Below are 27301 nucleotides of genomic sequence, written 5' to 3' on the forward strand. Positions count from 1 at the left end.
CACCTCTGGCTAGGGGTCGAATTGGAGCTATAGCTGCTGGCCTACACCACAGCCATAGCAACGCCAGATCTAAGCCACGTCTTTGACCTACACCACAGCTCACAGCAATGCCGGATCCTTAACCCACTGAGCAAGGCCAGGGATGGAACCTGCGTCCTCATGGATGCTAATCAGATTTGTTAACTGCTGAGCCATGACGGGAACTCCTACCACATCTTAATCCATTCATCTGTCAGTGGACATTTAGGTTGTTTCCATGTCTTGGCTCTTGTGAATAGTGCTGCAATGAACATGCGGGTGCATGTGTCTTTTTCAAGGAAAATTTTGTCCGGGTATATGCCCAAGAGTGGGATTTCTGGGTCATGTGGTAGCTCTATGTATAGTTTTCTGGGATACCTCCACACTGTTGTCCATAGTGGTTGTACCAATTTACATTCCCACCAACAGTGCAGGAGGGTTCCCTTTTCTCCACATCCTCTCCAGTATTCGTTTTTTGTGGACATATTAATGATGGCCGTTCTAACTGGTGTGAGGTGGTACCTCATAGTAGTTTTGATTTGCATTTCTCTAATAATCAGTGATGTTGAGCATTTTTTCATGTGCTTTTTGGCCATCTGTATATCTTCTTTGGAGAAATGTGTATTCAGGTCTTTTGCCCCCCTTTCAATTGGGTTGTTGGGTTTTTTTGCTGTTGAGTTGTATAAGTTGTTTATATATTTTAGAGATTAAGCCCTTTTCAGTTTCATGGTTTGAAACTATTTTCTTCCATTCCTTAGGTTGTTTTTTTTTTTTTTTTTAATGGTTTCCTTTGCTATGCAAAAGCTTGTCAGTTTGATTAGGTCCCATTGGTTTATTTTTGCTTTTATTTCTGTTGCCTTGGGAGACTGATCTAAGAAAACATTTGTAAGGTTGATGTCAGAGAATGTTTGCCTATATTCTCTTCTAGGAGTTTGATGTTGTCTTGTCTTACATTTAAGTCTTTAAGCCATTTTGAGTTTATTTTTGTACATGGAGTGAAGATGTGTTCTAGTTTCATTGATTTACATGCAGCTGTCCAGGTTTCCCAGCAATATTTGCTGAAAAGACTGTCTTTTCCCCATTTTATATTCTTGCCTCCTTTGTCAAAGATTAATTGACCGTAGGTGTCTGGGTTTATTTCCGGGTTCTCTATTCTGTTCCATTGGTCTGTATGTCTGTTATGGTACCAGTACCACACTGTCTTGATTCCTGTGGCTTTCTAATATTGCCTGGAATCTGAGAGAGTTATGCCTCCTGCTTGTTTTTTTTCCCTCAGGATTGCTTTGGCATTTCTGGGTCTTTTGTGATTCTATGTAAATTTTTGGATTGTTTGTTCTAGTTTTGTGAAAAATGTTATGGGTAATTTGATAGGGATTGCATTTGAATCTGTAGATTGCTTTGGGTAGTGTGGACATTTTTATGACATTAATTTTCCAACCCAGGAGCATGGAATATCTTTCCATTTCTTTGAATCCTCTTTAATTTCCTTGATTAATGTTTTATACTTCTTAGCATATAAGTCTTTCACCTCCTTGGTTAGGTTTATTCCCAGGTATTTAATTTTTGGGGTGTGATTTTAAAAGGTATTCCTTTTGTAATATTTCATTGTTAGTATAAAGAAATGCGACTGATTTCTGAATGTTAATCTTATATCCTGCTACATTGCTGAATTCGTTGATCAGTTTGAGTAGTTTTTGTGTGGAGTCCTTAGGGTTTTCTATATATAGTATCATATCATCTGCATACAGTGACAATTTTACTTCTTCTCTTCCAATTTGGATACCTTTTATTTCTTTTGTTTGATTGCTGTGGCTAGGACTTCCAATACTATGTTGAATAACAGTGGTGAGAGTGGGCATCCCTGTCTTGTTCCAGATTTTAGTGGGAAGGCTTTCAGCTTTTCTCCATTGAGTATTATATTTGCTGTGGGTTTGTCATAAATAGCTTTTATTATGTTAAAGTATGGTTCCTCTATACCCACTTTGGTAAGAGTTTTTATCGTGAATGGATGTTGGACTTTGTCAAATGCTGTTTCTCCATCTATTGAGATGATCATGTGGTTTTTGACTTTTCTTTTGTTAATGTGGTTTATGACGTTGATTGATTTGCATATGTTGAACCATCAGGTGAATTCTCCCATTCTTTTAACTGGGAAGGGTTCCTGAGCTTCTTCATTTTGCTTATATTTTTCTTTTTCTGTCAGTTTAGGGATACCAAACTGTAGTCTTGGAGGGCTCTTTCTATTCAAGAACACCCTTTGTATTTTGTAGGGGGTTACTATTTATTTTTAGCGTGGGAGTTTGGATATTTGCTATCTCTTTCTTCAGTGTGAGCAGGCCCTTATCCCCAGGGTGCTGAGTGTGTTTCCAGGGAGAAGGAAGTAATGGGTAGGGTCAGTAGTCATTGCCTTGTTGCTGGGCTCTTGACAGTAGCAAGGAGCTGCAGGAAGGTGGCACAGGCTGCTTCTAGTTGCAGGGCCCTGGGAAGTTGTAATGAGCCTTAGGTGGATTTAGGAGGTGCCCAGAGAATTTGGCCATGGCAGCAGCAGGGTGTGAGTTCCCAGGGGAGTGAGAGCAACAATTGGTGGTGTTCAGTCACAATGCCCTCCTCTGTGGTGCACTCTGAGGTGATTGGGGCCGCAAGTCCTGCCTGTTCACAGACTCCTAGTGGTTCCGGGCCATGCCCACCTCTGCAGTCACAGATAACTGTGAAGGTTTGCCCCCCCCCGCCACCTGTAGACCATGCAAGAAGCACCCTGTCCCCCTTAGCCCACGCAGGAGGTACTGCACAGGCTGCTCCTAGTTGCAGGGTCCTGGGAAGGAACAGTGATTGAGTGTCTCCTCCCATGTTCCCTTGGTTGTGGTGTTCCATACCCGAGTCCGTGGTATCCTGCTCTCCAGTCCATTGCACACTGCTTCCTACCTGCTCAGGCTCTCTCCACACAGCCAATCCTAGTCCTCTCCCTGGAACTGACTTCTGGAGCCTGAGTCTAAGTGCCTTGCCCCTGTCCGAGCATCTCAGGCTGTGGTGTCTGTGGCAGTGGTGCCGATGATCTGTGTGGCTCTCATTCTGCTTTGCCCTCCTTGGTCCAGCTGCTGCACTTTTCTTGGCAACTTTGAGGTCCCTCCTTCTTGGCTGATCTCCCTTTCGGTTAGATGGCTTTCCAGGGTGTGGGTTCCTTTTGTCTTTCACATCTCCCTCCCCTGAGAATGCTAGTCTCATCCTGATTGCTTTTTTCCCCCCTCTCTCTTTTTTCTTTTTTTCTTTTGTTTTACCCAGTTAGGTTAAGGATTTCTTGCCCTTTTTGGAGGTTTAAGTTATTCTGCCAGCGTTCAGAAGATGTTCTCTGTGAATTGTTCTACATGTAGGTTTTTTTTTTTTTTTTTTTTTTTTTTGTCCTTTCCAGCGCTGCACCCGCGGCATATGGAGGTTCCCAGGCTAGGGGTCTAATCAGAGCTGTAGCCCCCAGCCCACACCAGGGCCACAGCAACTCGGGATCTGAGCCGAGTCTGCAACCTGCACCACAGCTTACGGCAAAACCGGATCCCTAACCCACCAAGCGAGGCCAGGGACCGAACCTGAAACCTCATGGTTCCTACTCGGATTTGTTAACCACTGAGCCACAACGGGAACTCCAGATGTGTTTTTTTGATGTGTTTGTGGGAGAAGGTGAGCACTATGTCTTACTCCTCTGCCATCTTGATCCTTCCCCTCATTGAGGCTTAATTCATATACCGAATGGAGTGGGTTAAGGATCTGCTGTTGTCACTGCTCTGGCTCTGGTTACAGCTGTGGCACGGGTTTGATCCCTGGCCCTGGAACTTCCCCATGCTGCAGGTGTGGCTACAAAAAATTATATAGCATAAAATTCACTCATTTTAAGCATGCAATTCAGTAGTTTTTAGTAAACTTATTCCAGAGTTGTGCATCTATCACCACAGTCCACTTTCTATCACCTTAAAAACAAACCTCATTCCCGTTTGTGGTCACTCTCCATTTTTACCTCCAGCCTTAGGCAGCTACTAATCTACTTTATAGGTTTGCTCTTTCTGGTTGTTTCATATAAATGGAGTCATACAATATTTGGTCTTTTGTGTCTGACCTCTTTTCCTCAGCATAGTGCTTTTGAGGTTCACCCATGTTGTAGCATATGTCAGGACTTTTGTTACCTTTTACGGTTGACTAGTATTCTGTTGTATGTACATATGGCGTATTTTGTTTGTCCATTCACCATTTGGGTGGACATTTGTGTTGTTTCCACATTTTGGCTATTATGAATAATGCAGCTATGAACATTTGTATACAAGTCTTTGAATGGATGTTTGTTTCCATCTCTTTTAACATAAATTGAGAGTTGCTAGGTCATATAGTAAATTTTTGTTTAATATATTAATAGCCGGAAAACTGTTTTCCAAAGTGACTATACCATTTTATATTTCCACCAATAATATATAAGGGTTCCAGTTTCTCTCTGTTCTCACCAACATTTATTATTGTCTTTTTGTTGATAAACATTCCAGCGGGTGGGGAGCGATCAGTATTTACTTTTAAATTCATTGTGAATCTCTCCTTTTATAAGAGTTGTTAGTATAGGAGTTCCCGTCGTGGCGCAGTGGTTAACGAATCCAACTAGGAACCATGAGGTTGCGGGTTCGGTCCCTGCCCTTGCTCAGTGGGTTCACGATCCGGCGTTGCCGTGAGCGGTGGTGTAGGTTGCAGACGCGGCTCGGATCCCGCGTTGCTGTTGCTCTGGCATAGGCCGGTGGCTACAGCTCCGATTCAACCCCTAGCCTGGGAACCTCCATATGCGGCGGGAGCGGCCCAAGAAATAGCAACAACAACAACAGCAAAAAGACAAAAAAAAAAAAAAAAAAAAAAAAAAAAAAAAGAGTTGTTAGTATAATGAACCTAGTTATATATTTTTATTATAAATACTAGAATAAAATTATTTGTCATCACTAAGTGATCTATAAACATATTTTCCCATCAAAAGATACTACTGAAATTAAGTCGATTGCCTAAGGCATTGAAAAAGGGTTCAGTTGCAGAACTGTCTTCAAAATATATTGAGCTAAAAAAAACACAGTGTATAATAGTACCTAGGTTTTTTTTAAAGCTTGGAAAAATAAAATAGACTATTTGCTTATATATGCATTAAATATTCTTGGAAAGGTATGTAATAAAACCAGTACCACTAGTTGTATATAGGGAAGAGAGTGGGTTATCTGGGAGACCAAGGTAAGAAGAAAATTATTATTATTTGCTCTTTTGTATCTTCTGAGTTTTAGAACCAGGTGTATCTGTTGCTTGTTTAGTACAGATATAGGTGTTTTGGGTTTTTTTTTTTTTTTGCGCTAAAGAACAAAGATATGTTTTGTTTACCTAATAGTAATATTAATAATGTATATTATTATCACAGCTAGTATTTATTGAGCCTGGCTAAGTTCTTGGTATCACTTAATTCTCCTAACTGTCCTTTATCTCCCTTTTATAGATGTGGAAATGGAGGCTTAGAGAGATAAATTAACTAGCCCAAGGTCATATAGTAAGTGATAGAACAGAAATTGAATGCAAGCATTCTGATTGTACCATTAATCACATAAGCACAGAGAGATTAAACCCTTTAGAGTAAGAAACAGTGAAGGGTATGTGTGTTTGCTTAAGTTCAATCATCTGTAAGCTTTACTTATCTCAACACTTTATTTACTGCCTATGCCAGAGAACTGAAGTAATAATACTTCCTTAGCGTTTAGATAAAGTTTTTAAAATTAGTTTATAGCTGATGTTTATACTGCATAATAGTTCATTGATTTAATATAATTGTGTGATAGATTAGTGTTTTTTTTTTTTTGGCTGTGCCTGCAGCATGTGGAAGATCCTGGGCCAGGGATCGAACCCATATAACAGCGGTGACCTGAGCCATAGCAGTGACAGTGCCGGATCCTTTAATGGCTAGCCCCAAGGGAACTCCTAGATAGGTGTCCCCCCTCGCCCCTGGCATTTATGCCTTTGTTTGTTCTTCATGCTATCAGTTCTGAAGAAGAAACTGAAAATGTATAAAGATTCCTCTGTAAAACTGGATTCATGATTTGTGTATGAGTGTAAAGCAGAGTTATAGGAGTTCCAACTATGGCGCAGTGGATTAAGAATCTGAGTACAGGGGCTTGGGTCCCTGTGGAGGTGACAGTTTGATTCCCACAGTGGGGTAAAGGATTTGGGAGTTCTCACTGTGGCACAGTGGGTTAAGGATCCTGCCTTGTGGCCTAGGTTGCAGATCCAGCTTGAATTTAGTTCTTGAACTTCCATATGTCACAGGTATGGCCATTAAAAAAACAAGAAGGGAGTTCCCACTGTGGCTCAGCAGTTAGTGAACCTGACTAGCATCCATGAGGACATGGGTTTGATCCCTGGCCTCCCTCAGCGGGTTAAGTCTCCGGCGTTGCTGTGAGCTGTGGTGTAGGTTGCAGACGCAGCTTGGATCTGGTGTTGCTCTGGCTCTGGCGTAGGCTGGTAGCTGCAGCTCCAATTGGAACCCTAGCCTGGGAACCTCCATATGCCATGGGTGCAGCCCTAAAAAGACAAAAAGACTAAAAAAAAAAAGTAAAAAAGAAGAAGCAGCAGAGTTATATAAATTTCAGTAATCATATCATGGTAACCGTTTCATATCTCTTGGCTAGTGGCTCATTAATAGGTTCAGGTTAATGACAAAATATTCTTTGATTGAACTTTTTGTAATTATTAGTGGATGGGTAAACTTATTTTATGAGTTTCCATAGTAATATTATTTTCTGAACTGTTAGATTTTGCAACTTTTAGCGTAAGTAACCATAAGGCCATATATGCCTTTTTTGCCATAGGTATTACTGACAAGTGGCACCATTAATTAGGCTCTACTTGAGAAGCAAAGTAGAATATGAAATTCATCTAGCCACATCACTTTTGTATAAAAAACTTTTAAATATTTGCAATTAATCTTAAATATCCTCAACAGGAAAGAAAAAGTTGGAAGGTACTTTCGTTTGTAAAGTTAGGAGGTTAATTAAATCACAAGCTGTTCTTGGTATGTCAGGAGAGTCCTGGGGATGCCTTTCTTGTGGTTTACTAACTAGACGGGAAGTTGTTGACATGGTTTGTGTGAAGGTCAGTGTGGGATCATGTGCATCACCACAAAGCTTTAATATGTGGAAAAGTACAGTTAATATTCACTGCTGTACACTTTATACCTGAATATATTTTCTCCTTTGATATATTCATTGTAAAATTGTATAAGCTTAAGTATAGTTTTTTCACTTCCTTTCCTGGATTTCTTTTACTTTCTAGAACTGTCATCACGTTGCATAATTTATGTATTTTATCTTGTTAACTAAAAACCAGTGACCTCTTGGGTTGTATCTCGGCTCAGATGTCAGCTCTTCAAAGAGACCTTTCCCAACAATCCTGTTAAAAGTACTTCTATTGATACCTACTCTGTTGCTCTGGCTTGTTTTCTTTTCTTTCTTCCTTCCTTCCTTTCTTTCTTTCTTTCTTTCTTTCTCTCTCTCTCTCTCTCTCTCTTTCTTTCTTTTTCCTTTTTTTGTCTCTTTTTGTCTATTTAAGGCTGCACCTGAAGCACATGGAGGTTCCCAGGGTAGGGGTCTAATTGGAGCTGTAGCCTCTGGCCTACACCACAGCAATGCCAGATCCAAGCTGTGTCTGCTACCTACGCCACAGCTCACGGCAATGCTGGCTCCTTGAACCACTGAGTGAGGCCAGGGATTGAACCTGTGTCCCCATGGATACTAGTCGGATTCGTTTCTGCTTCGCCACAGTGCGAGTTCCTGGCTTGTTTTCTTTATAACAGTTATCATGATCAGAAATGGTGATCTGTGTTTTACATTTGTTTACTTGTATTCCAGCACCTGGAATAGTGCCTGGCCTGTAGTAGGAATTTATTCAGTAAATAAGTTGTAAATAATAGGATCTTTTTATATTTTTCTTCAAACACTTCTTGTTGTATAGAATAAAAATTACACAAAGATGTACCTTTTTTTTTTTTTTCAAAAAGGAAAGAAGTATAAAAATTTCTTTTCCTGGAAAATCTAAAAGTTTTGGCTTAAACCATTTTTCTTCAGGGCAAGTGAGGAACAGGCAGTTTTAGAAATCTCTGGCTCTGCATTGTTGTAGTGCATTGGGCTTCAAGTCTCAGGTTGATATGTTTAGCTCTTTTAAAAAATAGAACATAAAATCTCAAGGTAGCTGATTAAAGAATTTTCCTGCATTTTTTTTTCAATTCTCCCGCTTTTATTTTTGTATTTTTACAGTTTTGGCCACCCCGCGGAATAAGGAGTTCCCAGGTCAGGGATTGAATCCTAGGTGGAGTTGCAACCTACAGCTGCAGCAACGCAGGATCTTTTTTTTTTTTTTTTTGTCTTTTTGCCATTTCTTGGACCTCTCCTGTGGCATATGGAGGTTCCCAGGCTAGGGGTCGAATCACAGCTATAGCCGCCAGCCTATGCCAGAGCCACAGCAGCGCGGGATCCGAGCCGAGTCTGCGACCTACACCACAGCTCACGGCAACGCCGGATTGTTAACCCACTGAGCAAGGGCAGGGATCGAACCCGCAACCTCATGGTTCCTAGTCGGATTCGTTAACCACTGCGCCACCACAGGAACTCCAACGCAGGATCTTTAACCCACTGTGCCAGGTTGGGGATGGAACTCACGTCCCTGCTGCTGCAGAGACACCATCGATCCTGTTGCGCCACATTGGGAACTCCTTTCCTGCATTTTTTATTTTTATTTTTTTTTTGTCTTTTGTCTTTTTTGTTGTTGTTGTTGTTGTTATTGTTGCTATTTCTTGGGCCGCTCCCGCGGCATATGGAGGTTCCCAGGCTAGGGGTTGAATCGGAGCTGTAGCCACCGGCCTACGCCAGAGCCACAGCAACGCGGATCCGAGCCGCGTCTGCAACCTACACCACAGCTCACGGCAACGCCGGATCGTTAACCCACTGAGCAAGGGCAGTGATCGAACCCGCAACCTCATGGTTCCTAGTCGGATTCGTTAACCACTGCGCCACGACGGGAACTCCTCCTGCATTTTTTGATTTCCATTCATTTTGTATTAGAAGTGATTGCCCCTGAGGTGTGATTTCTACTTTTTGAAATGGCGTTTGTAGTCCTTGGCATAAATCTGTTACTTTCCTCTTTTGATTAAATACTTCCAGTGTTCAAAGGAAGAAAAAAAGTCTTTACCCAATACTTCATGTTCCTGAGTGAATTCTAGATTCAGAAATTTAAACGTTTCTATTACTAGGAATCAGAATGGAGGAGTCATTGCTCTAGCCATTGGGCATGGTACCCCATCTTCAATGCTTAGTTAGCTGAACTATAGAGGAGATAGAAGGAACCTTCCTTACTCTTCCAGGCTTCCGTTGAAGTATCTTTTCTCCCTCGTTCTTTTCCATAGCAGACTGGTTTATATAAAATTCCGTTCTATAGCTAAGTATTGGTCTAGGGTCAAAGGGCATGATGTATAAGAACAGGGATTCTGGGAGTTCACTGGTGGTGCAGTGGGTTAAGGATCCAGTGTTGTCACTGCTGTGGTGCAAGTTTCATTCCTGACCTGGGAACTTCCACAGCCTTGGGTAAGGCCAAAAAAAAAAAAAAGAAAGAAAAAAGAAAAAAGAATATTATCAAACATAATAAACGCAAGTAAAACTTTACTTTGGTATTAAAAAAAAAAAAAGACATGGATTCTGAATCATATAAGCCTGAAGTTGAATTCTGCTTTGAGCAGTCCATTTGCAAGTTATTTAATCACTTTTACCTTTGGTTTCTTTCTCTGTAAAACAGAATGAACAATATCATTTCTTAGGATTGTGATATTGATTAATGAAGAATGTGTCCACAGTGTGTGGCACAGAGTGTGGTACTTAGTAAAGCACTTTAAATGTTAGCTCTTATTATCGTAGTGTTGTTTAACCTGAAGGAATTTCAGTACATAGACTCACACGTTGTTATCTTTTATGTATTATTTTGCATTACTAAGATTTTGTTAGTATCCTGAGATTGGATTGTACTTCTTAAAAATCAGACTGCCGTTTAAGCTGTTAGCTGTCTTGTTCCTTTTTAGGAGTGTTGGCTATCCAGTTTTGTTTCTCTATTATCTTTTTCATTTATTTCACTGCGCTGGGCCAAGGATTGAACCTGTGCCTCTACAGGGGCCTGAACTACTGCAGTTGGATCCTTAACCTGCTGTGCCAGAGTGGGAACTCACCCTTTTTATGTTCTTATTTGTATTATGTCTGTCTTCTTTGGTGAAGTGTCTGTTCAAACCTGTGATATCACACAGTATTTATCTTTCTTTCTGACTTCACTTAATTTGAGAGAGGCCACAACAATGTCAGATCAGTGGTTGCCTGGGGGTCAGAAGAAGGGAATGGCTACAAAAGGCTAGAAGGAACTCTCCAGAATAATGAAAATGTTCTCTAACTTGATTGTGGTGGTGGTGGTAATATAACTCATTTCTCAGAACCTGTTGAGCTATGAGAGAACTTGAGGAATTCTTGGTTTGTGAACTATTTTCATATAAGGCTATTGCACTCTTTTGGGGAGGTATTTTCCTAATCACTCTGGTTCTTTTCTAATAGAAATTTCTGGATAGTTTCTATCTTATAGTTCTTTCAGTTTCTGATTCTGGTATTTTTCCCTATTGTTATATTTTTCGAGGTTATTTCTTTGTGGACTAGGGAAATTTAATGCATAATTCGGCAGCTTTTTTTTTTTTTTTTTTGGTAGAAGTCTTCCATTACATTTCCTGTTTTTAAGCTCTTAGAGACTTTGTGTCTATATTCTTTTTGCAGTGTCTTCAGGGTCTTCCCTGCATGAGCAGAATACATTTTAACATTCTTGGGTTATCTTTCATACGTCTGTAATTTCCACAGTCTTATGTTTATATTCTTCTGATCTTTGAAGGACTTTAGAGTTGTCATCATCTTTCTATCTAACTTTTCAATGTGACATTTGCATTGCAGTGTCCCCACTTCCCTCTTTCCCTAGTCCTTGGTCCTTTTCTCTGTTCTCACTTGTGCTGCATGCAAGTACTCTTCCTACCCGTCCAGTTTCTTCCACATCCCTTCTTTTGAGTTGAGGGTTCAACTCAAGCATCTTTTTTAAATTTTTTAATGATTTTTATTTTTTCTATTATAGTTGATTTACAATGTTCTGTCAATTCCTACTGTACAGCAAAGTCACCCAGTCATACATAAAAATATATTTTTCTCACATTATCCTCTATCATGTTCTATCACAAGTGACTAGATATTGTTCCCTGTGCTATACAGGAGGATCTTACTTCTTATCTACTCCAAAGGCAATAGTTTGCATCTACTAACCCCAAACTCCAAGTCTGTCCCATTCTTTCCCCCTCCCACTTGGCAACTACAAGTCTGTTTTCCAAGTCCATGTGTTTCTTTTCTGTGGAAAGGTTTATTTGTGCTGTATATTAGATTCCAGATATGAGTGATATATGGTATTTGTCTTTCTCTTTCTGATGTATTTCACTTAGTATGAGAGCCTCTAGTTCCATTCATGTTGCTGCAAATGGCATGATTCTATTCTTTGTTATGGCTGAGTAATATTCCATTGTGTATATTTACCACATCTTCTTAGTCTGTCCATCTGTCGATGGACATTTAGGTTTTTTCCATGTCTTGGCTATTGTGAATAGTGCTGCAATGAACATAGGAATGCATATATCTTTTTCAAAGAAAGTTTTGTCCAGATATATGCCCAAGAGTGGGATTGCTGGGTCATATGGCAGTTGTATATTTAGTTTTCTGAGGTACCCCCATACTGTTTTCCATAGTGGTTGTACCAATTTACATTCCCACCAACAGTGAAGGGGAGGGTACTCTTTTCTCCACACCTTCTCCTGCATTTATTATTTGTTGACTTGTTAATGAAGGCCATTCTGACAGGTGTGAGGTGGTACCTCATAGTAGTTTTGATTTGCATTTCTCTAATAACTAGTGATGTTAAGCATTTTTTGATGTGCTTTTTGGCATCTTTCTTGTGCAGATCTTACTTAGAATACTGCAGCAGTCTCTGCCCTGCCCCCGCCATGAAGCTTTCAAGCTAAATTTCCCTAATACCTTCCTGATGGGTTTTGACTAAAGCTCAGATGCTTTGCCATGATTCATAAAGTCCTGTGTGGTCTGGCCCCTGGCCATTCCTTCTTTTTTCTTAGTGTTCTCTAGCAAAATGGCTGAGGGCTTTGACACAGTGCTTTTTCCCTGCTCAGAACCTTCTTTCCTATCCCCTGCTACCCACTCCTTCTTCTCAAACATGGTTAGCTCCTTCTTATGCCTAGGTTTCCACCTAAATGTTGCTTTTCTAGCGAGGCTTTCTTTTCTTTTTTCTTTTTTTTTTTTTTTTTGTCTTTTTGCTATTTCTTGGGCTGCTCCCACGGCATATGGAGGTTCCCAGGCTAGGGGTCGAATCGGAGCTGTAGCCACCGGCCTATGCCAGAGCCACAGCAACGCGGGATCCGAGCCTCGTCTGCAACCTACACCACAGCTCACGGCAACGCCAGATCCTTAACCCACTGAGCAAGGGCGGGGACCGAACCCACAACCTCATGGTTCCTAGTCGGATTCGTTAACCACTGCGCCACGACGGGAACGCCTAGCGAGGCTTTCTAAACTAGGGCTTTCCCATTATTTGCTCCCTTCACACCTTTTATTCATTGTTAAATGCTGAGTGTCTATTGTTGTGCTATTAGAATGAAGACTCGAGTTGTTCCTAACATCAGCATTAACATAAAGGAAGCTCTTGGAAATAATCAGAACAGGGACTTAGTTTTTGCTAGTCATCCACAATGGTTGGCCGTTCTTTTTTTTTTCTTTTTTGTCTTTTTGCCATTTCTTGGGCTGCTCCTGTGGCATATGGAGGTTCCCAGGCTAGGGGTCTAATCAGAGCTGTAGCCACCGGTCTACACCAGAGCCACAGCAACGCGGGATCTGAGCTGCATCTGCAGCCTACATCACAGCTCACAGCAATGCCGGATCTTTAACCCACTGAGCAAGACCAGGGACCGAACCCTCAACCTCATGGTTCCTAGTCGGATTCGTTAACCACTGCACCACGAAGGGAACTCCCTGATTGGCCTTTCTTGATCATATTTCTCTCATCCTCAGAAGATATGAAAATAAATTGTTTAGATATTTAGGTCCATTGTCTTTTGGACTTATTTTCCCATTTTAGCATGGAACTTGTCTATAAGATCATGTACAGTTCAGAAGCTAATAATCTGTCCTTGAGTGACAGTAATTTCATCACATTTATAAATGAGAATATGCATTTTAATGGAAGGGAAGAGTTATTGATTGGCTTTAGTAAAATGATATTTAGTCCTGGATGGAAATTTTCTGTGGCTTTAGTTTTGTTTGACAGATGATAGTATTTTGTGAAGTTACTACTAGCTTCCTAACCTTTTATCTGTTTAAGCCAATAGGTGATATAGTCTTAATTAATTTTGCATTGGAAGTCTATTTTTAAGTGTTAAAGCTAAAATGTTGAAGTGGCTGAAGATTTATTTTGCCATGGAATAAATCAGTATTTTCTGATATTCTCATACAGAAACCTTTGGTGGTTCTTTCTCATGTCTCTCATTTTGTTCTGTTCCTAGCACTAGATAATATATTTTGCATACCTGGAAGGAACAGTCAATTTCATCAAATTCTGTAGGAAGTTGGCATGCAATTCTGAAACTACATTTTCTGTAGTATTGCCTTTCATTTTCAAGAATATAATAGTAATTATATTTGACATAGTGCTTGAGTTTTGTGAGTGGGTGCAAAAAATTAAAAAAGACATAATATTTTTCTTTCTTTCCTTTTTCCTTTTTTTTTTCCCTAATGGCTGCACCCGAGGCATATGGAGGTTCCCAGGCTAGGGGTCAAATCAGAGCTGCAGCTGCCACTCTATGCCACAGCCATAGCAACGTGGGATCAGTGCCATGTCTGTGACCTATGGCAACACCAGATCCTTAACTCACTGGGAGCAAGGCCAGGGATTGAACCTGCATCCTCATGGATACTAGTTGGATTTGTTACCACTGAACCACAGTGGGAACTCCAAAAATATTTTTCCTGAGCATTTGGTTAGTAATAATTAAAATATGTGCTAACCTTATATTACCTTGTAATGACTCTGAAATATGCAGTGTATTCAATTCAAATGTGTTTATTACAGTCAGCTACCATGATTTTGTAGTCTTCAGGTAATCTCAAGGAGGCCTTGGAAATACAGAGGTAGTGATAATAGCAATGACTTGTTTTACATACTGTGCTCGCTGCCTTCATTATTTTTCATCTTCACCCCAGTCCTCTAAGTATTATTTCTCTGCGCCCTTTAGTGGAGGAGACCGGGACTCAGCAAAGGTCCAAAGCTGGTGCATGAATTCTGTCTCCACAGCACATCTGCTAATGCTGCCATCTAGTTCCATCTACTCATTTGGAAAGAAATGGGGAGACTGAGTGTACAGTGAAACCGAAGGGCTTGCTCATCGTCACACAGCTAGTTAGCAGCAGAGTGAGGACTTGGATCCCTGGCCTCCTGACTCACATTCCGGTGCGCTTTTCACTATATCAGGACACCTTGGCTCCTGAGCCCCAAGTGACAGCCCCAAACAGCTGTGTTTATCTGTCTTGCATGTCCCAGCTTGTTTTGCTAGCAGAGCAAAAACTACTTAAAAGGATCCTCAATCTTCACCTTCCCACTCCCCTCCACTTACACGCCTGTACTCCCACTTGCCCCATGAATAACTTCACAGAAAGAATTGTGCAATGTCACTAAGCCTTCCTCTGGTGTCAGAGTTACTCCCTGAGAGAACATTCACTTCCTCATGACTCCAGTTTACTGTCAGATTGGCTTTCCCTCTCTTCTCTTTGATCGGAATCTTAGCTGTTTAGGCAGGAATTTGAGGAGCAGATGCTCTACCCCCTGAACAAGCCCTTTAAGTCTTCTTAGTACTGTGTCTAATGACTCTTAATCCTGTCCTTTTAACTCTGTGGCTAGCAGAGTTAAGAGCAAAGTGGGACAGGAATGGCGAGCTTGATGCTGAACGTTTCATTTTAACATTGGCAAAGAGAACACGTGAGATGAGACAGAGGGACACCATTAAGCTTTCCTATTAAGCTGAAAAGCAAGATCAAGGTTCATGTGGGGTTGCTGAGATGTTGTATTTTCCTCCAAATGTAAATAGAGAAGTTTGGAGGAGCAAATAGCCAGAGAAATGGGCCACAGAATTGTTTTTACTCCCGTCTTCTTAAATTTTGTTGTGTTTTTCTGATTTTCATTGCCCTCTGGACATAAAAACAATTCACCAGAAAAAAAGCCGAAGTTATTGTTTAAGGTACTTGGTCTTTCATGGTTATTGAAGAAAATCAAGACCTCTCCAAAATGGGAGTACTGTAGACAAAGATACGCCCTGTGAACTAACTGGTTCATTCTATTCTTACTTACAGACTTTAGTTTAGTGGTCTGAACTGTCTAATTATCAAATGTCTGATCTGTATGTTCATATATTAAAAAATTGGACTAAACAGCCTGTTACTTTCTCAGTTGCCTAATTAATCACTTGAGGTTTGTTACGTGAGGGGCTGATGAAGAAAGAGAAATCACACAGTAATTTGAGCAGGGAAAGCTTATTATAAATAACTACTAACTGTAACGGGGATTGGCTAGTCAAAAGTAAAGAGAACTCTAGAGAATAGAGGGATAGCAGATAAGAGGAGCAGCCTTACCCCCAGTGGATAGATAGAGCGTTTAAAGAAGAGGCTTTCAGGATTGAGATGCGCACCTTTATGTGAGAGGATAAGGCTGTGGCTCACTAAATGATGAAGAGGTTGCTGTGGTGCTCTGACAGCAGAACTTGCCAGAAACCTCTCTCAGCAGTTTACTCTGGTATAAAACTACCTGAGGATGGTCTGGAGGAAGCTCCTGGGTGATACTGGCTCCTGGGTGCTATGCACTTCACGAGCCTGTTAGTGGAGTAGCCACCTAGACTGTGGGGGTTGGACACTGCAGAAGCCATGCGCGGTGTAGGAGCCTACTAAAGGGGGCACACAAGACCCACGGAGGGAATCACTTTCTCCTGCAGTGTCTCTCCAGCGCTAAGGACAGTACCTAACGCCATGCCAGCTGGCATAGGGAAAATATTTAAGGGCCCAAGTCCATTTTTTTGCAAAGTGAAGGGTGAATTTAGAGGTGAGAGGCAATAAATGGACAGCTGACACATTTGGTCAAACAAATAATTTTGTATTTTATTGTTATCGATGCTTCCTTATGGACTTAATTTAAATTTGGGAACCTGGTCAGAATTTTGCTGAGGATGTCACTCCTTCCCAGCATTTTGGAAAGGAAGGCATGAGGCCAGAGAGACTTTTCCTTTCTATGAAGGAAGGACCCTGGGCCGTAGTCCCACCTTTGCTTTTCTAGGTTCCTTTTTCATGAGCATCTGGTTTGGGAGCTTCACTTTCTCATCTGCCTTGACACTTTGATCTTGGGCACTGTGGTGAAATTCCTCATGTCGTCATACATTCTAACCTCAGAGCTCACTCAGAGCTTTGTTTGAATTATCTTTGCCATTGGAATCAGTACCTTCAATTAGCACCTTAGGAATGGCGTTTTGCAGAATAAATACTTTAAAAACTATCAGCTAGAATTTCAGCATTTTAAAAGGAGAAACTGTCAGTATAAATTTTGAACTAGCAGTTTCTAGTTAGTGGTGGCATAAAAGCAGTTTCATTGGTAAGTGTCTCATTTGGGTTTAGTAACCAACCAGGAAGAATAAATTTATTGAGGCCTAGCTAGACACACATAAATTTTAACTTTTTGTATATCTTCTATTTTTAAAAGACACAATTATCATAAGTTAATAGTTTTTTCGAAAATACCCACATTTCTCAGCCTTGAAATTACAGACTTAGAAAGTAGGAGTTCCTGTTATGGCGCAGAGGAAACAAACCGACTAAGAACCATGAGGTTGCAGGTTTGATCCCTGGCCTGGCTCAGTGGGTTAAGGATCCAGTTTTGCCGTGAGCTGTGGATCTGATGTGGCTTGGATCTGATGTTGCTGTGGCTATGGCATAGGCTGGCTGCTGCAGCTCTGATTGGACCCCTAGCTTGGGAACCTCTGTATGCCATGGGTGCGGCCCTAAAAAAGCAGAAAAAAAAAAAAAGGGAAAGTAAATAGGACTAAATAGCCTCAGAATTTTTTGAGTTTATGCCTTAATATCTATTTGAGGTGTTTATTTGCTTCCATTCGTATTATTTAGGGATTTTTTTTTTTTTTTTTTGGCTGCCCCCGTGGCATGTGGAAATTCCCAGGCCAGGGATCGAACCAGTGCCATAGCAACCACCCAAGCCACTGCTGTGACAACTCTGGATCCTTAACCCTCTGCACCACAAGAGAACTCCAGGGATTTCTTTTTTTTTTTAAATTTTATTGTATTTTTATTTTTTTTGGCTATGGCTTGCAGCAGCTTGATGTGGGATCTTAGTTCCCACACCAGGGCTTGAACCTGGGCCCCATCAGTGAAAGCACCAAGTCTTAACAGACCACCAGGGAACTCCTGTGATAGCATACATACCTTTAAGATTGTTCTGATGTGATACTTTACTCTGCCACGTGTGAAAAATGGTTGCAGACTATTTTTTTAGCATGGCGAATAAAATTGTTACCTGAGAAGTTTACTTCAGTAGTCATTTCTAAGTTTGTGACTGAAAGTCACGTATAAGAACTGCACAGTGGCTTTTTTAGTACTGGTAGGTATCATTGATAGACTTTTATAGATTTAATTTGGTGTTCTTTTTTTTTTTTTGCCGAAAAAAAAAAAAAGAAAAAAGCCAAAAGATACACAAACAAACAAACAAACAAAAAACAACCCTATGAGAGCAAGGTGTAAGAGAAACAGAAGTAGGAAGATAGAGGAACCGAAGTGCCATGTAGTTGCAACGGCAACCTCCATGGATTCCCACGGGGAGGTCTGATTCTGGAATAAGCCTTCTGAGATATTTCAGATTGAAACATAGGGCTGGGCCATGTTACCACACATTGGCCAGTCATTGCATGTGGGCTGCTTCGGGATGGCGACATAACCGTGGATGAGGGAGTTCTCTGCAACTCAGAGAGAGTTGTAAGCCATCAGCATGCCAACTCCTGGATGCTGGAGGAATGAGTACTGCAGTCCTGAAAGGATCTCTCTGGGTGGCATACCACAGCATTCAGTACAGCCACACTGAAAGATCACTTTGGGTGGAGTGGTCAGGGTGGAAGGGATGCTGAAGCGCTAGGGAAATACGGAAGGAGATGAAAACTTGTTTCGATAGCTTAGCTCTGTGAAGGGGAGGAGCGAGAGGATAGTCAGAAGTTCCTGAGGAGACTGGAAGGGGTGGAATCTAGAATAGAGGTAGTAGCTGTGCCTTGAGTAGGAAAGAGGTTCATTTTCACCATTGTAATCAAAGAGAAGATGCAAGAAAGGAATTCAGATGCAGATAAGTTTATAACGTAATGGGAGGAAGTTGAGGCAGATCTTCTGGGAAAGAGCTGGGAGAATCAGGAGCCAAAGAGGGGGAATTGTTTGGGCTGAAGATTTAAGGTGAGTAAAGAAGATTTTAATAGATTGCTGTGGCGAGTGGGAGGAGAGCTTAACAGGAGAGCTGCTGGTGTTGAGAGCCCATTTGAGGTTGATCTTCCTGATTTTGTGGAATTATCGATTTGTGTAATCGTGTAACTTTTTTCTGACAGTGCTTAATGTAGTGAAAATATGAATATGCTGAACACTGACTAGACTGTTTTCTTCATCTTTTTTTCTCTTACATAGCCATCAGATCAAGTCGTTACAGTACAGTAACACAGGAGACATGATTCTTGTTGTATCTGGCAGCTCTCAGGCCAAAGTGATTGACAGAGATGGTTTCGAAGTAATGGAATGTATAAAAGGAGACCAGTATATCGTGGATATGGCTAACACCAAGGTAGGTATGAAACAGAATGTTCTAGTGAATGTAGTTAATTCAGTATACACTTGCTAACAACTTGTTTATGTTGCCATGATTCACCCCAAAAGTGAGTGTTTCGTGTGTTTCATTGTAAACACTTTATTATTTTTTCACAATTCTGTGCACTGACCAGGAAGTTCTTTGGCATCGTAGTGTCAGCTGGAGTCCTGGGATAGTTGTCAAGTCCAAAATGGCCTCTCCTAGATGGTTTACAGTTAGTGTTCTACCCAGTGGCGTCGCTTTCTCACTTCCTCTTACCTTTGTGCCCCTGCCCCTGGTCCACCTATCTAGTTTGGGCAGTAGAATTAGTGTGGTTTGACTTGCCCTTCGTTGACTAAATTCCATGAAGGGTAAAGATGGGATTCAGATTTCTTGAGATCTGTCATCACGTCTTTCACTGCATCATAGGACCAGCCCAGGTTTGGGGAGTTTTGGGAGTTTTGGGGAGAGGGGAAACAGACTCCACCATTTGATGAGTGGATGGCAAGTACACATTGTAAAATCATGTGGGTTTGGAGATACGAGTGCAGTCATCTTTTGAAATATAATCTACCACAAACTTACAATGTACTAGGCTTTAGATAAGAAGGAAAGAGGATCTCATCAGTCTTTTTATATCAAGGTTTTTAGTGGCATAATGATATTTTAGTGGTATAATAATGTATTCAATACCAGTTAACCATAGCCACGATAATGGTATAAAACTTAATGGCTTATTTATAATTGCTAACATATCTGTGGGTTGGCTGCTCTTGCCTGGGCTTGGACCCAAGCTGCTGATAGAATATAGGTTTGTTCCATGTAGCTCTCTTCCTCCTTGTACCAGCAGACTGTGTGAGGGCATGTTTTTCATATGATGATGGCAGAAATACAAGAAGGAAATCCCAACTCTGAAAGCATATTTCAAGCCATTGCTCATATCATGTTCATGAACATTCCATTGGCCAAAGCAAATCATATGGCCATGAATAATATTTGGTCTAGTGAGAAACTGTGGTATCACATGTCAGAGGTTATGAATACAGGGAAGGGTAATAGATTGGGAACAATAATGTAATTTTTTATTTTTTAAAAATTTGTATATACATATGTATTTTAGGGCAGTACCCGCAGCATATGGAAGTTTCTAGGCTAGGGGACACATCAGAGCTGAAGCTGCTGGCTTAGACCACAGCACAGCAATGCAGGATCCAAGCCGCCTTGGCAACCTATGCCTCAGCTCACCATCCTTAACCCACTGAGTGAGGCCAGTATCCTCATGGATACTAGTCAGGTTCGTTACTGCTGAGCCACAACGAAAACTCCCTGCAAATTTTAATTTAGTGTCCAAACTATGCAGTACTTTGTGCATTATGGATTTTAAAAGTTTTTTTCTTTCTTTCTTTCCTTTTTTTTTTTTTTTTTTTTTTTTAAGGGCCACACCCACGGCATATGGAGGTTCCCAGGCTAGGGGTCTAATAGGAGCTACAGCTGCCAGCCTACGGCCACAGCCACAGTGACACCAGATCCGAGCTGTGTCTGTGACCTACACCACAGCCCACGGCAATGCTGGATCCTTAACCCACTGATCGAGGCCAGGGATTGAACCTGCACCTTCATAGTTCCTAGTCAGATTTGTTTTTGGTGTGCCGTGACAGGAACTCCTAAAAGGTTTTTTTTTTTTTTTATTATGCATTATATCAAATCTATCACAGTATGAGTGGAAATTAAGACTTTAGGTAGTTTTTTTATATGTTGTAATATATCTTCAAATAATCTCTCCTATAAATTAAAAAATATGTTAAAGTATCAACATATATGGTTGATGCAGAATTTTGAGCCTTCATTTTAATTCTAATTTTTATTCTTTCTTCCCCTCCTATCTAATACTTTCTTTTAGTGTCTTTGGATTGTTCCTAAATTAGAATCTTGTATGAGATTTGATTGTCTAAGAAAATACAGTCGTTGGAGTTCTGTGGTGGCCTAGCAGGTTAAGGATATGGTGTTGTCACTGCTGTGGCGTGGGTTTGATCCCTGGTCCTAGAACTTCCTCATGCTGAGGGCTTGCCCCACCCCCACACCCCAAAAAAGGAAAGAAAATATAGTTGATCCTCATTATTTGTGGTTTCTCGTAAACCACGCCTACTCACCTACTTGCTAAACTTTTTTTTTTTTTTTTATCTTCTTTTTAGGGGCCGTACCAGTGGCATATGGAAGTTCCCAGGCTAGGGGTCGAATCAGAGCTACAGCTTCTGGCCTATACCACGGCCACAGCAAACACGGGATCTGAGCATTGTCTGTGATCTACACCATAGCTCATGGCAACGTTGGATCTTTAACCCACCGAGTGGGGTCAGGGATCGAACCCATGTCCTCATGGATACTAGTTAGGTTTGTTACTGCTGAGCCACGATGGGAACTCCCACTAAACTTTTTTTATAACCCCCAAATCAATACTTGTAGTACTTGCATGGTAATTTCTAAACATGTACCTGGCACCGAGTGGCAAAAAAGAATTTGAAGACGGTGATGCTCTGCCTTCTTGTTTCAACTCATACTGAAATTAAGTGTCCTTTTGTCCTATTTAGTGCTACATTTTTCTTATTTTTGTGCTTTTTATTGGTGATTTTGCTGTTTAAAATGGCTACCTGGGGCTTAATTGCTGTAGTCCCTATCTTGTGTGCCTAAGTTTAAGAAGTCTTTGATGTGCCTTACAGAGAAAATACATGTGGTAGATAAGCTTCATTCAGGAATGAGTTATAGTGCAGCTGGCTGTAAATTCATTGTTAATGACTTGACTATATATGTTAAATAAGGTGTCTTTAAGCACAGACATATATAAAACAAAGTTACGTATTAATTGGTTGAAGAAAATATCACCAGAGGCTTGTAGGAACCTAATCCTGTATTTGATAATTCGGTGTTTGCAGAACTTTGTAAACCATGACTACTGTGGGTAATGAGAATTGACTGTAATCTATATTAGGTGCTCCAGTTGAGCTATTGGAATAGATTAATAGAGTATGCTTCAAACTACCCTCTGCTGAAAGCCTAGTGAAAGGCCTCTCAGCCCTAATGAGGATCACAGCCTCGTACCTTTCCTTTTGTTTATTGATTGTGTCTTGAGTGTCCAGTATATATTAGATGATTCACACAGCTTTCGGATATAAGTTAAACATAATGCTCTATGCACTTGTATGGTAATGGTGGCTTGAAGAGTGTTTTTCCCCCCACGTATCCCACCAGAGTTTCTCATTGCCCTGAGGATTTCACCAAAGATGTTTTGAGAGTGATGATGATAGGGAAACAAGGCGGATGGGGCTCCAGGTCCCTCTCCCTCTCTTAAACTCAAAAGAGGTGTCTTTACCTTTTTTATTTGAAGCTTTTGGGTATCTTTATTTTAAACAGTAGGCTTGTGGAAATGAAAGCTTTAAAAACTCATTTAACGTATTCTTTTTTAGTTCATGGTTACCATAGAAAATTTCTCTTAAAAAATATGATGAAGAGAAATTTTTGCCTGTCTCTAAGGTCTTTTTAATGATTTCAAGGGCTTAGAGCTTCTTACATTACAAAAAGGCTAAGACTTTGTGGATTTAGGTTTAGCCAAGAAAATTTGAAGAAGAAAAGAATCTGGTTGGTTCTGTATCCAGCTATTTCTGCGGTTTCAGACTTGTATGTATATGTACAGTACATATAGTAAGGTTATTGGCAGAGTAGGATGAGGGCGAATACAGGAAATTAAAATATTAAGTTAATTACCAACATGTGAAAAAGCAACTATATATTAAAACTCCCCCAATCCTGTCTAATAATCTCTACTGTGATTTCAAAATCGTGATTAATATTTACTCTCTCCATTTCCTAGAAGCAAATATATTTGTTTATTTATTGAGGAAATATTACTTTTAATTTAATTGTAGTCTTTGGCTTGAGTGATAGGTTTTAGAAATGCAAGAATTATTATTTGAAAGAAACATATTTCTTGGGACACATTTTTCTTGGCTTTTAAACCTCTTTTCTGATTCCAAGAGTAATTAGTAACTTGTGGCTTGACTAAATTTTTCAACAAGTAGGATATTAAGGGAAACTGTTAAATACCTCATCTATTATGATAAAATATTACATAATTCAATTATAACCAGGCCTTTCTAATTTTATTATTATTATTATTATTATTATTATTTTTGTCTGTTTGCCTTTTTCTAGGGCCGCTCCCAAGGCATATGGAGATTCCCAGGCTAGGGGTCTAATTGGAGCTATAGCCACCGGCCTACGCCAGAGCCACAGCAAGGCAGGATCCGAGCCGCATCTGCGACCTACACCACAGCTCATGGCAACTTTGCGCTGGATCCTTAACCCACTGAGCAAGGCCAGGGATCGAACTCACAACCTCATGGTTCCTAGTTGGATTCATTAACCACTGCGCCACGACGGGAACTCCTCTAGTTATACTATTAAATTATTGTTTTGTTAAATTTATATCTCTGATCTTTATTTTTGTTCTTTTTATGGCCATCCCTGCAGCATATGGAAGTTCCTGGGTCAGAGGTTGAATTGGAGCTGCAGCTGAGGCCTATGTCATGGCAATGTCAGATCTGAGTCACATCTGCAACCTGTGCCGTGGCTTGTGGCAACACTGGTTCCTTAACTCACTGAGCAAGGCCAGGGATCGAACCCACACCCTCATGGATGCTAGTCGGGTTCGCTAACCACTGAGCAATGCCACGTCCAAGCCGTGTCTGCGACCAACACCACAGCTCATGGCAATGCCAGATCCTCAACCCACTGAGCGAGGCCAGGGAGTGAACCCGCAACCTCATGGTTCCTATCGGATTCCATGATGCGAACTCCCGGTACATTACTTTTAACCAGAGAGTGGTTTTCTGTTTTACTGTAAACCCGTAGATACCTCCTCTGCCTTCAGCCCTTTTCTTTTCAACATTAAAGCAATCCTGTGCCATTTACTTCATAATTAATTGGCTAAAGTGGAAGAAGACAGGCTCAGGATGTTTCACTGGGCAATTTCCCCATGAGTGTACTTTAGTTATGGAAATAAGAAGCTTTATAAGGAATTTTGGGAAAAATATTTTCAAATGCTTTATTTATGTTTTAATAGTACATGTAGTTATTCTGATACCCAGCCACTCTAAATAATTGCCTTTATTGTTTGGAAATGAAATATTTTAGTCATTTCCTTTTAATGGTAAATACTGTTTCCTAAGGAATAAAGTATTGTAAACTGTGACTTCTAGGTATATTTTTATTTCCTTATGCAGTTGTAACTGATGGTTTTTAACTTGCAAATATAAACTCTGAAAAATGCAGTGATTTAAAGTACATTATGTTTCTTTTCAGTTTCTGAATATTTCCAGAGCTTTTTATCTAATAGAAACTTTCTAACACTGGTTTCTATCTTTTTGACATATCCCCATCATTTTGAGGGTACTTTCTTACATTCTGGAACAACAGAATGTTCCTGGCTCATCTTGTCCTTTTCCTGTTGTGATTTCTGTAGTGTTCCATGGCTCTTTTGAGTAGGGAATTCTATTTACAAATTGAGATCTGGGCACTAGATATGTTCATTGCTGCTGAAGTGTTAATACTTCTAGACTATTTCAGAAGACAGAGCTGGGGCAAGGGGGATCAACCAACCAACCAAAAGGTAAATGAAATGTATATAAAATCATGAGTTCACATTGATACATCTAATTCTAATCCAACTACTACCTAGTTTTTCCCCATGCCGTATTTGTATTTCACTTCTCCAACTTTGAGAAACTTGACATCCAGCATCGGCACTCTGTTTACTCATTTTGTTCCATGCTGTAGTACATAGAAAGTAATTTCGGTAATTTCATACAGTGTCCTTGTAGGCAGAATAAGATGGCCCTCAAGATTCCCTGCCCCTTCTCTCTCTCTCTCTCTCTCTTTTTTTTTGGTCTTTTTGCCTTTTAGGGCTGCACCTGCGACACATGGAGGTTCCCAGGCTAGGGGTCCATTCGGAGCTGCAGCTGCCAGCCTGTGCCACAGCCACAGCAACGCGGGATCCGAGCCGCATCTGCTGCTTACACCACAGCTCACGGCAATACCAGATCCTTAACCCACTGAGTGAGTCCAGGGATCGAACCTGCATCTTCATGGATGCTAGTCGGGTTTGCTAACCGCTGAGCCACGATGGGAACTCCTCCCTGCCCCTTCTCTTGAGTGTAGGTGTGAACCATGAGTGTGATGAGATGCTTCTGTGATTAGGTTATATTATCTGGTGTAGTTGACTTTAAGAAAGGAATGTTATCTGTTATCCTCAGTAGGCCTGCCTGATCAAATGAGCCTTTAAAAGAGATTGAGCTCTTCCTAGCAAAAGAGTCTTTGAAGGGTGGGAGAGATTTGACTTGGGAGGATTCTCTGTTCCTGGCTTTGACGATGCAAGCAGAACCTGAATGATGAAGTTGGACATATAGCTATAATAGCTAGGGAGATTTCCAAGCAAAATATTGAAAGTATTGCCTGATTTCTTCTTTTTATTTATAGTAAACTATCAGAGGAAAGGTAAATTGAGAGAATTTTATTAAAAGGAGATGAGTAATAGATGATTTAGTTAATTTTGAGTCTATCCAAATGGCAAAGAATTAACATTCAATTAACAATGAAGAAACTGCTTTCAAAAGTGTGGTGTAGAAAAAAAGCCCAGGGTGTGATTTTATAAAACCTTTTGCTAAAATCTCAGAAAGATCACATGGTCAGAATATTCAGTTATACTAAAGACTCAAGAAATGAAGCATGTGCTTCACAGATTTTCTTAACCAGACCAGATGACCTCTAGGAAGCTTAAGGATGTAATTCCTTAGCCATTTCAGCAAGAGTTGTGGATAAAGAAGGGACCGTTTTCCAAGATTTGGGGGCATGGCTTTGTCTAATTTAGAGTGAATGAGAGAAAGATTCTCATGTGTTGGCTTTGATGGAGGAGGAATCCATGTGTTAAGGAAGGCACAGAGCTTCTACATGCTGAGAGCAGCCCCCAGCTGACAGACACAGTGGAATAGGTATCTTAGTGCTGCAACCACAGGAGCTTGTATTCCGCCAGCAACCTGAATGAGCTTGGAAATAAATGCTTCCCCAGAGTCTCCAGAAAGGAATGCAGTCCTGCCAATATCCTGATTTTATTCTCCGAGACCCTGAGCAGAAAATCTCAGTCACGCTGTGACTTCTGATCTCCCAAACTGTTAGCTAATAAATTGGAGTTGTTTTAAGCCCCTAAGTTTGTGATAATTTGTTACGCAGCAGTAGAACACTAATATAGTTTTGCAAAAACCAAACATACCAAGTAATAATGAAAGTCTGTGAGGAGGTGGTAGTGATGGAGATCACACGTAAGAGCAAGACTTAGCTTTGAGTGGGAGGAGGGAATATAGTTACACTGGGAAGGGAAGGATAAGAGTGGGCTTATTTATATGCGGGTACGTTTATAGGAGGTGGGCTTTAGATAAGAAGTGGAAGGTGTCACTTTAGATAAGAAGTGGAAGGTAGCAGGGTCATTTCTAGTTTTGTGTTGGGAGATGTTGGGATGCCACCTTATGTAGTTTAGTAAAGACTTAGAATAGCTATTGATGGTGTGGAAGAAAAACTACTAGAAGAATCATGGGAGCATTAAGGGCTACCAGATCTAAATTTGTGGAGACAGATTTACAAATTGTCCTGCATATTTGCATAATATTCTTGAATCTATTCAGGAGCCTGAGGTATTTGAACAGAATATAATGATGATGAGGACAGAGTTTTTCCAGAATAAAAATTGTTCATTGATAGGTACAGCTAAAGGACATCCAGGTATATGCTTAGAGATTGGTTGAAGTTTAGGAGGTAGAAAAGAAAGTTCATGGTTTCATGATTGTCATCTGTGGTCATGACAGAGTTAGCCATAGTTGGGGCTCCTGAAATATCTTGGAAGAGGGCATTGAAATTCAGTAGATCCAAAGAAGAAGAATGAATTTATCTCTTTGATGTCCTCAAATGGATTTTTTTTTTTTAGGGCCACACCCACAGCATATAGAGGTTCCCATGCTAGGGGTCGAATCAGAGCTATAGCCACTGGCCTATGCCACAGCCACAGCAATGCCAGATCCAAGCTGTGTCTGTGACCTGCACCACAGTTCATGGCCACACTGGATCCATAGCCCACTGAGTGGGGCCAGGGATTGAACCCTCATCCTCATGGATACTAGTCAAGTTTGTTAGTGCTGAGCCACAAAGGGAACTCACAAAT

The 27301-nt window shown here is 40.7% G+C and overlaps 1 protein-coding gene across 2 annotated transcripts in view; it reads left to right on the plus strand.

Moving 5' to 3' along the window:
• Positions 1 to 27301, plus strand: part of WDR70 (WD repeat domain 70) — a 292024-nt gene that overhangs the window by 78887 nt on the left and 185836 nt on the right. For both annotated transcript variants that reach the window (XM_021076961.1, XM_021076962.1), the window contains exon 8: positions 18885 to 19038. In XM_021076961.1, coding sequence (XP_020932620.1) covers positions 18885 to 19038 — 154 coding nt within the window. The remainder of the gene's footprint in view (positions 1 to 18884; positions 19039 to 27301) is intronic.

This window comes from Sus scrofa, chromosome 16 (genome assembly GCF_000003025.6).
Source record: "Sus scrofa isolate TJ Tabasco breed Duroc chromosome 16, Sscrofa11.1, whole genome shotgun sequence".
NCBI lineage: Eukaryota > Metazoa > Chordata > Mammalia > Artiodactyla > Suidae > Sus > Sus scrofa.